Raw genomic sequence first — 11,572 nt, 5'->3', positions numbered from 1 at the left:
TTTTTTTACGGGCGTATTGTAAAGTACATAAAACATCAGAATTTTATTTAACGTCTGTCAAAAATGTTTATCATATTCTTGAAGCTTATATTTTTTGCTATATTTTGATGTATAGATATTTGAATTTAAGTTTGAAGTACATAAATATTATTTGTAATCTGCCGTAATTGGATTACTAGTAACTACATGTATATCTAATCACCATTAACTGGCTTGTAAAACTTCCACACCTTGTTAATCTAATTAAGAGATTATTACATACAAAAAGAAATCGGTGGAAAATTGAATGCCAAAGTAAAGCAAGTGAAGGAATAGTGACCACAAGTTATCATAAAAAAGAAATACAAAATTATTCTAACAACAAGGAAGCACTTATGAATCATTTTTCAGCTTCATAAACTGTCATTGCTAAAATTTCTAGGAAACGAATTCCTAATGTTGACAGAGAACCAGGCATAAAAAATGCAATAAAAAGTATTCTCCCTGATTGTCCACTTCTTATTTGCTGGAACCATATGCGTGGTAATTTCAAGTTTTGGTTGCAACAAAATCAGTGTCCCCTGATAACATTAAGGTATATCTGTAGTCGTGTTTTGGTTGGCATTAAAACACAAATCCCAGGTTGCAAGTTCTAGTATTGTTTATTAATCATCGTAACATAGGAAACAATGAAAAAAATACCCTGTAATAATAAATAACCATCGTAAATACATGGTATGATCAATATGCGAATTATAAAATGTTCAAGGTAATCAAAAATAGGAAAAATAACAATATTTTCCTTATAATCTAAAACTAATTACGAATATGTCTTTCGTACATAAATATCCCATTTTAAACTCTTATTCAAAATGTATAGATCATGTAAATAATATCATGTATTATATGCATTTGTTAACTACACATATAAATCAATCTCACAGATATTAATCTGTGAATTAACCAAATAATTGAAAATAGTAATATGTAAATACAGACAGACATACGTTTTTCTGCAGTAACAAATAGAGCAGACAACATGTTAAACAACGCATAAGCATAACATACCTCACATGTTTGTGTAAAGGCTGTGTTTCCTATGGCCTTCAGTTTCAGGACATCACTATAATATACACCTGAAGTACCAATATTTATACCCATAAATATTCAGGTCATATGAACTACTGAATCAATATAGTAAAAATAGTTATCTCCCTTCCATTCACATTTTTACCAGAACTGAGCAGTATTAAATTTATTCAGATTGAAATGATTTATCACTCACTCATACATTTTATCAGAATTATGCTAAATCCATATGAAATTATGCATTTAAGTTATTTAAATGTTTTTAATCAGTTTTATGCAAATCTTACTGTGACAATAAAGTTACTTAGTTGAAACTGTTTAAATCCAAAGTTTATTTAAGATTTTCAAAACACTCTAATCAATCATACAAAGCATTCAAACTCAATCACCAATTTACTGCATAAAGATCATTTATTCTCAGGATTTAAAGCATTGAATGTTATAAGTACTAAATTATTAATAAGAAACAAACCTCAAATTAAGATCGGCTTTATCACAGATAGACAATCCAGGTAAATATAAGATTTTCCACTAGACAAAAAATGGCTTCTTCACTCCTTCAAAACCTAGAGTCAACTACCCACAATCACAAGTTCCCGCCAAAAGATAAACCAACCAATAAGAAACAAGGAAGGAGTAGGAATATCTGAGTAATAATGATATAGCAGACTACAAATGTACTGTAAAGGAGTAACATATAAAATTACAATTTCAAGCAATGAAATTGATAAAACTAACTTTAATTGAATACAAATCACACAAATAAATCACATACAGGGATACATGACTACTAACAATAATACATTGTTCACAAATACAAATTGATAAAAATACAGCTATACCACATATCTTGACCATCTTAAAGAATGTTATCCTGTGACTCACAAGAAAAGACTTTTCTTCATCACTTACGTCCTCTTCGGGTGACTCTGTTGTTACTCATTTCAACAGAGAACTGAAACCTGACATTATAAATCATGCAGGTACATGAGTCTTGGGCCAATTTGATGTCATATTCAGGCAGACATTTTATCACAAAACATACCTTGGATAGGGACGTTAAGACTATTCGAAAAGTGTCAGGCAAATCAGCACAAATGCACAATACAGGCATGCACCATTGGGTATCATCAGTTAAAACAGATAAAAACCAGGTTTATGTTTTCGATAGTTTATTTCATAAATTGACAGTTTCTCAGGAAATCTAGTTATCCCAGATTTACTCATGTAACAAAAAAAAAAAAAAAAAAAAAAAAAAAAAAAAAAAAAAAAACCACTTCTCGTCAAAATCCCAGAAACTCATAAACAATCTTATTTAGTTGATTGTGGTTTATATGCGATTACAAACACGGTTGAATTCTGTATAAGTGGTTTTATTGGCGTCTTCACATTCAGTATCAAGAAAAAATATATGAGAGATCATCTGATTTCATGTTTGGGGAAGGGAGAGTTTAGGATGTTTCCTAAATCACTAATGGTTCAGGTAGGTGAGATGAAATCAAATACTGCAACTGTAGAAATGAATTGTGATTGTGGTGAGGCCGATGGTATTGAGGACATTGTAGGTTGTGACTACAAAAATGGGTTTAGAGCTGTAGTGTTCGGAAACATAAATCTTGTTCAGACACTGAACCTGACTAAGGGGATTTTTTTAACGTCCTTGACTACTCTGTCGGATCTCATACTGACGGCCCAATTTGGTGGGCTTTAAATAATAGGTAATATAAATTATGAATAGCTGAAATGTTAGATACTAAATAGTAAATAGTAAAAATGAAATTTGAAAATGGACCATGTAAAGGAGGAAAATGCCAAGTTGGATGGAGAAGAGCCAAGGACAACAAGTAGGATCCAGAAGGCGGAAGACCTATGTGATTTAGTTTGCCAAATAGTGTATGCGTTTTAGAGTCAAATGGGTATGGTTTAGTGAATATCCAAAGGTGAAATGCAAATTTAATTATTAATAATGTTAGAGTCTTAGTTACCAAAGGTGTATGTTTTTTTAGAATGCCGAAAAGTTTATGCCGAGCCAAAGAGTATGTAAATGTAGACTGCCTTGTCTAGCAGGGCGTAGTTTCCGGATTTTACCGTGCTAGCACACGACGTTAGTACGCAGTTTTACTAACGCTGGAGAATGGGTTGACCATTTTTTTTTATAAGTTTGAAAAATGGATTTATTATCATTGGTTAGATTGGTTAACTTTAAGAATTTAACAAGTGTAAAATATAAATCCAAAATTTACACGTGGAGAACAGCCAAAAGCTTAACCAAAGAAGCAAATGAAACATGTATTTATAAGCCAAGGTAGTTAAATAAAAGATAGTAAAAAAAGGAAAAAAAAATATTTTTTTATTATTTGGGAGTTTAGCTTTATGACTAGGTATAAGAAGAACGCACGCGACATTATACTACACACGGCTTGAGCTATCGGCGCTGTAGATATGTTTCTTAAGCATATGTGTACATGATTAACAAAAGTAAAACAAAATAATAATAATAACAAGAATAATAATAATAAAAATAATAATAATAATAAAAAATGAAAATAATAGTAAAAAATAAATAAATAAAATCAGAGACTATGTTTATAAATACATTGCATTGTGGTACCCCATGTCAGGTGATAAATTTTATTTTAATTCAATTATATATCATTTGTTTTTTTTTATTGAAAAATGATAGATGATATTATTTAAGATAAATGGTACTGTATGAATATGTTGGTTATGGTTTTATTACGTTAGATATTGACCCTGCATATTTATAAGTGTCGCACGACCACCTGAAACTGCTCCGCTGAAATCAGTGCAACTACACTTGATATATAGGGTGTGGATTATCCAACTTGCAATTAAAAGAAAAAAAATATATAAGTTATATATTTAAGTTATTCAAGGACAATTATCGTAATTTAAACAAAAGTATGCTATATTTTACTGTGATAACCAATGACAGAAATAAATTGCGCCAATGCTGACCAGACTTGTTGCTGAACTGATTTTGGTGGGTTTAGAAGGTTTAGTTCCGAAAGAGTGTGGAGACTCAATTTGTGGATATTTTTTTTTAAGTTCCAGACGTGTTTGATGGTGTTCTAAACAATCTATAAGGACATGCTTAATGTCCTCTGCAACTCCACATTTTTGGCATAAAGGCGATATATCTCTAACATATTTTCCTATTTGACCTGGTAGCATGGTTTTAAAATACTGCTTTTACATTAACATTAGGTTTTAGTTCTTTATGCCAAATGTGATTCGAATTTTCCCAGCTTGTGTGCCATTTTTGTTTAAAGATTTCGGAAATAATGGAAATAAATTCTTTTGAACTTAACCCAATTTTGACACCAATGGTAGGGTTTGATAGAGCTTGTTTTCCAATCTGTCGCTAATTTCATTACCCGGAATACCGACATGAGCTGGAATCCATTCTATTGTAACGTGTAATCCCGAGCGGTCAATGGATCCCTACCAAGTTATACTCGGATTCCAGTAGAATTTATTGTTCACAAAAAGACATAACAAATGCTATCTGTAAGTCACGATGAAGAATGAAATATATCTTCTTTAACTATACAACTTGGGCCTTGCTTTACTTTACACATGAAAAGGGTGATTAACTATAAACTTGATCTAACAAACACATCAATCGTATTCCTATATATATCGGAAGTTTCCAATGGCTCTATCCAATGGCACTTTCAATATCAGTTATAGTATCCACTGGCACTATCAATCAAATCGAATAACGAACCCTTATATCACACAAATTCCTAAGCACATATTTATGGAGTAATTAGAAATAAGCCTTGCCCTGGGAAAACTACATACACAATACAACATGAATGACTGAACAAAATGCTAACAGCACAAATATAAACTAATAAACACATTCACTTTGACACTACTGTATACACAACACAATATAAATCCAATGGACAATTTCACTAAATTCCGAACGTTAGAATTTTAAAAAAAGTTCTTCATCTTACAGTGTGATGTATGCTCTATTTTATAAGTCATTGTTCATATCTTTCGACAAAACATTAGTTTGTAGAGAGGCAAAAAGAAAATGCATTATATTTTTATAGCATCCATGTTTTGACGTACACCCGCTCAGGGATATGCAATACGATACTGGTACCATAAACAAAACGGTAAACATACTAACAGGTAAGTCTATTTTCGCCACACTACCCCCGCCTCAATCTCATGCGCCCTCGCATGATTCACAAATTTTGAACACATATACCCTATTTACACCAACATGGATACTAACAAATATATCGTCTAGCAACTCTGAATTTAAAACGAATTTTCATAAAGAACGGCAAATGTTCAAATGATAACTTTTAGAGCCACTCGACCAGTGAATTACAACCAAATATACCCGGAAGTGAAATAATTTTGTCTAACAACTGGCCATTTATGGACCACCCATTGCTGAGTTGGTGCGAGGGATCTTTAACGTACACAGATTGTGGCCTTCTCTGTACACGGGACATCGATTCATAGTCTCATCCGAAGGACACAGGAACAACACAAGACTGGATATAAAGTCAAATATCGTCTGACTTTATTAAGAAAGTACAACATATGTATCTGATAATACAACACATTTAACACTTAAAAGAACGTCCACAATTAAAATCCATTGGAATTTCCTATTTCCAAAACATGATAGTACTTTTTAAATCTTGACTTTACAATGTAACCTTCTTCTCGATAATGGTAACCTTTTTACCATCCTTCTCATACTCCGTGTATATCTTGATATACTTTGTCTTCATAGGGGTTTCTCTTTCCTTCTCAGGTTTTCTCAAGCTTGCTTGTGCCTCTGGAACTACTACTTTCGGAGATCTTGGCACTATACTCTTTGCCGATCTTCTCTGTATATAAGAAGGCACTCCAAACCTAGTGAACACTTATTCCACCATAATTCCATCTCTTCGTCCATTTTGAAAAGTAATCAGAGACTACCAGAATATATCGATTACCATCCTTGGTTTCTGGTAACTCGCCCAAAATATCAGTCGCGATACGCTCCATTGGATAACTGCTATGCACAATACTCATAGGGAACTTCTTCATTTTATTAGGATTTTTCCTTTTGCTACAAAAGTGGCACCCTGCGATGTATCTCCGAACATCCGCGTGAAGACCTGGCCAGTAATATTTCTGTCTTACTCTTTCCAAGGTTTTTCTGACTCCTAAATGTGCCGCTGTTATACTATCATGACACTGAAAGACCACATTCCGTCTTTCAGAAAACGGCACCATAGCCTGAAGGCGGTTTTTGTGAATGTTTGAAGCTTCGAACCTTCTGTACAACACTACGTCTCTTATTTCAAGAATATCTCTCCGTAGCCACAAACTCCTGATCACTATATTCTTTCCAGGTATATCACAAAAGGAAAGTGTGTTCTTTTCTGACAGTGCATCTAGAATGAACCTGATGTTTTTATCTCGGTTTTGTAACTCTTTCAACGACATTTGCTACTTGAAAGCAAGTCACTTTGGAAATCGCCACTTTTCACTGTACGCTCAGCGGATATTTTATCTCTTTCTTCTTCCCAATTAACTATGTATCCACATTGTTTACACGGAATACGACTTAAAGCATCCGCATTACTGTGTTTCCTTTCAGCACGATGAACAATGTCCATGTCAAACTCACTTAACACTTCTAGCCATTGAGCCATCTGTCTTTCAGGATTCTTGAACTGCATAAGCATAAGCATAAGCATAAGCTGTGATTAGTGCGCACAATAAACTTTCGACCATAAAGATAATGCTTGAACTGACAAACGAAGTTTACCATTGCTAAGAGTTCTTTCCTCGTGACACAATAGTGTCGCTCAGCTTTACTAAGAGTTCGGCTAGCATAGCTAATAACAACCTCGTGCTCTTCACTGTCTGAGATAGCACTGCACCTATCGCTTCTCCACTTGCATCAGTATCCATAATGAATTGTTTTGAGAAGTCTGGATGAGCAAGAATGGGTGCACTAAAAAGGCTTTTATTCAGAAACTCAAACGATTCCTGACATTCCGGATTCCACACGAATTGTCTGCTTTTCTCCGTCAACCGATGCAAACATTTAGCCTTGGCAGAGAAATTTCTGATATACCTACGATAATAACCACAAAGACCCAAAAAGAAACGAACTTCCGTCATATTATCCGGTACCGGCCACTTTTTGATCACCTCTTTCTTAGAGGGATCTGTAGCAATTCCAGTTTCTGATATCGCATGTCCAAGAAATAACATTTCCTTCGCACATAAACAACACTTAGTTGCCTTTAACTTTAGATTGGCATTCTTAAGACGTTCAAATACTTTTTCTAAGTTGTTTATCATTTCGTTATAGTTCTTAGCCACAACAATGATATCGTCCAAGTATATCAAACATACCTCCCATTGGAGACCCGCTAACACTGTCTCCATCAACCTTTAAAATGTGCCTGGGGCACAACATAAACCAAAGGGCATTGTTTTGAACTGAAATAACCCCCATCTTGTCGCAAAAGCAGTTTGGTAACGATCACTTGGATCCATCTCCACTTGTCAATAACCACTACAAAGATCTAACGTGGAAAACCAGGCATTACCGTAAAGCTGTTCGTGGAAGTGGGTAAGCATCCTTGATAGTCACTCTATTTAGATGTCGATAGTCCACACAGAAGCTATAACTTCCATCCTTCTTCCGCACTAACACTACACCGGACGCCCACGTACTGTTGGATGGCTCGATTACGTCCTTAGCGAATATTTCATCAATGTTCTTGTCAATATATATTCCAGCTTCATCTACAATCGATGCACTTGGTTTTCTCCGATTTCGCACAATTCTAGACGAACCACCTCTATATGGTTGATTGTTGCCATTGCCACGCCCTCTTCGATTTTTATTTCTGTATCTGGGAAGAGAAGGGCAGTCTCTAATGAAATGATTACTTTCACCATAATGATAGCAACACTGTTCTTAATTTACATCCTGTTTGCTTTTCATGGAGCGATTTGCACATGGCTGCACCTTTTCTACTCTGATCGCAAGGTCCTTCACTATATTTTTGAATACTCTTTTCAAGTTTCTCTATAGTTGAATCACTAGTTTCTCTTGTCATAGATGAATTGCCATCTGATTTAAGAATGGAATCTGTCGTACGAAGATGTCCATTAGCAGACCTACTTGCTGTCTCACCTTTTCTAAAGGCTTCTAGTTCCACAGCTAATCTTATGGCTTCATCTAAACTTGTAGGTCGTGATTGTTTCACTTTCAGTCTCATATCGGAGTCAGGCAAGGAATCGACAAAATTCTCTTTTGCTAGGGTTTCGCGCACATCCCTCGGTGCTGTTGGGTATGCTAAATTTGACAAGCACCGTAAAGCTTGTCCCATTTCTGGTAGCGGTTCTGATGCTTTCTTCCTACTTTCACAAAACTGAACTCTAAAACGCGCTAGAATTCTAACAAATAGGCTTCTGGAACAGGGTTATGTTGTTACAAGATTGAAGTTATCACCACAGAAGTTTTATGGACGCTTACCCTACCAGTGCACCTGGTCCATGCTCCTAGTTTTTAGTGGAGTCCGAGTTTCTCATTTACTTTTATTACTTTGTACGTATGATTTTGTTTACTTTATATTCTTTGTTGTGTATGTCTGTTTTCCGTGCCTGGTCTTTGTCCCTGAATTACATTCTTTTGATTACCGCTATAACCTTGGTTCCCTTGATTACTCTTTAAATCAACATACGTGTTTCTTACATAACTATATATAGTCCTTTATGCAAACAGGTATGTATTTTTGAGAAAACGATACGTTGATCTAGCTGAAACTTTTAATCAAACAAACTAAAACCAATAACTCTTGCGAAATTCAAATTTCATATGCAATCTATGTATATATTGTTCTCAAAAGTGCAACAACCTTATTACAAAGATTGATTGTATGTGGTCTATAAGTATTTCTGAATAAGTAAAGTGACATGCACCTGCTATGTGATACCTTTTAGACTGCTACTTAATTATGCGTTAAGTAATATTTAAAAAGGCACGAATGCTTGTAGATACAACTGCCGTTTTGAATTGATCAATAACCCTGAGTAGATGTGTATCGTGAATTTAATTCATTACAACTCGAAATGAACGATTGTATATACACAATTTAAACACATTAAAGTCTAACTTAAAATGGCGAAAACCAACAGAGGTCGTTTTACCATATCTGCAAACATCATTTTGACAGCTTCTTTAATTACCAGGGTGAGTAGCAAATTTGTTTCGTTTATCGTCATTTCCCCCAATTAATGAAATGTCCATCCACAGTTTCATATGAAGGAAAGTAATATACACTTACCAGTTGTATTATAGACAGTGCTAAGGAGAACCAAAAGGACGAAGTCTCTAGGAACTTTGCTGCTTTGGCCTTTTGCAAACTCGACAAAGTTGCAAAAACATTTACATATATACCATCATGCATGAACCCATTTTGTTTTTGAGTTACAAGGGGCACATTCACTATTGCAAAACGAAAGTTACAGCTTTCTTACTGGATACCAAGTATTAACCATTGTGGCATTGCAAAATGTTATCTTAAAATAACAATGTCTTACTGGATACTAAGTATTTACAACTGTGGCATTGAAAAATATTATCTTAAAATAACCATGTTGCAATGTTCTGAGTAAATACTAGAATTACTGCTATTGAAAAATTTTAATTCATTCGTAAACACAATTTTTAAATGTCATACGAGAATTAAAATTTAATTATCTAAAGCATATGTGATAAAACATACCAATAATTGAATGGATTTGTCTAGAGTTTTAGTATAAAAGAACACAACAATAAAGTATTGTAGAGAGGACTTTGTACTTTCAGACATTATCGTTCGGTTTCATTATGATGTCTATCTATATAAAGCACGGTGATGTTATTCTGGATTCCAATATACTGAAGATTGTGGATTTACACGAGGTAGCTGGTATGCCGCTGGGGACATCTATAAAATACGTGGTATTCTCTCTCATCGGTATATTTACGCTAGAAATGATATCCGGAATTTGTGGTGTTTTGGGAACAATAGGAAAGAAAAGAAAGATTCTGCCTCCTGTATGTTTAGTCGATACCACATTTAAATGAAAGTCAAGATTTTCTAGTGTTTCATATGAAAATAATACAAATAAAAACAAACAAACAGAAAAAAAGAAAAAAAATTATATAAAAAAATTAAACAAAAATCTTACGAACACCAATAATTCTTGATATGATGAAAGCCGAAAACACGATATGAAATAATACAAGTTATATGAAGTCAAATGTTACTGTTCATGGAGCAATTGAAGGGTGTATTATTCAATAATCTTACCTACATTTTAGTCATGAAGAAAAACTACAAAATATGAATGAATGAATGAAAAAATATAATACACTATATATGCATCTGTGGTCCTTTTCACAAAAAATCGTAAGTGTAAAATTAGTCGTAAGTTATGATGTCATAATAGAGTTAAGTATTGTGACGTCCAAACTTACGACTAATTTTACTCTTACGATTTTGTGTGAAAAGGGCTGCAGAATTTTATATTTTATGTATTCTTGACTATCATTTTAGGCTGTTTTTATCAGTTCTTTCATGATTGTTGTATATGTAGTTTACTTAGTGATTTTATCAATTCTGTACAATCAGGCAAGTATCATTTACATTTCGACAAAAAATCTTATCAAAGAGAAATAATCGCCAAAACAATGTTTACCGTAGATTTAATAACTATAAGTAAATAAGCAACTAATACTGAAGCATAATCAGTGGGGATCCAGGACACTTAGAAAAATACTTGGTGAAAACTTGTGTGTGTTAAATCATGAAAAACACTCATTTCGAGATCGTCACTGGTGATCCTGTCAAGAATTTTTTAGGCCCCCTTATCTAATACTCTAAATCTGCCACTGATAAACCGACCAAAATGAGAGAAGGGTCGTACGGATTTAGGAACATGCATGTAACTGAAATTTTTTTAAAATATGGTATATGCCAATAGGCTTTTCATGATTTGCAATGGGCTTTAGTATACCAAGACTTATTAAAATTGTTAATCAAATTCGTATTCCTTGATTTAATTGTTTTTTTTTTCAGAGATCAGATCTTTACGGTACTTTAAAAACATTTACCACGGCATATGAACACAGCTATTTATCCTCGAATTCCTGGCGAATGTACATATCATACAACTATAATATGGATGTATTTCCAAGTTTTTTATCAAAGGCAAGTATGAACATAATTTTGTTTATTTACATCTTTATATACAAGGAAAAAATCTATACTTTAAAAATGCGATAACAGCATAATACAGTAAAATGATAATAACCATAAGTGATCGAATGATTTGGAATGCAGCGAAGACTTTTTCAGACTGATTCAGTTTGTAAAGATTTTTCCTTCAGTCCTTGCTATTTCATTCCATGTCTAATTGTTCTAATTGTCAACGTCAAAAAGTATTGTTA

At 33.7% G+C, this 11,572-nt stretch overlaps 1 protein-coding gene across 6 annotated transcripts in view; it reads left to right on the top strand.

Annotated features, from left to right (window-relative positions):
* Window positions 1–9,166: 9,166 nt before the first annotated feature.
* Window positions 9,167–11,572, top strand: part of LOC148609063 (uncharacterized) — a 34,582-nt gene continuing 32,176 nt past the window's right edge. For 4 of the 6 annotated variants that reach the window (XM_088596228.1, XM_088596227.1, XM_088596229.1 and 1 more), the window contains exons 1-4: window positions 9,167–9,328; window positions 9,947–10,177; window positions 10,680–10,754; window positions 11,202–11,333. In XM_088596228.1, coding sequence (XP_088452354.1) covers window positions 9,257–9,328; window positions 9,947–10,177; window positions 10,680–10,754; window positions 11,202–11,333 — 510 coding nt within the window. In that variant the 5' untranslated portion in view covers window positions 9,167–9,256. Of the gene's footprint in view, window positions 9,329–9,946; window positions 10,178–10,679; window positions 10,755–11,201; window positions 11,334–11,572 lie in introns of those variants that run through there. The other 2 variants (XM_088596226.1, XM_088596230.1) reach the window with 2 other exon arrangements.

Source organism: Perna viridis, chromosome 8 (genome assembly GCF_037379345.1).
Source record: "Perna viridis isolate PV_CMFRI_1.1 ecotype Kerala chromosome 8, ASM3737934v1, whole genome shotgun sequence".
NCBI classification, from domain to species: Eukaryota; Metazoa; Mollusca; class Bivalvia; order Mytilida; family Mytilidae; genus Perna; species Perna viridis.
The sequence above is the reverse complement of the archived record's forward strand: the minus strand, read 5'-3'. Positions and strand labels throughout refer to the sequence as shown.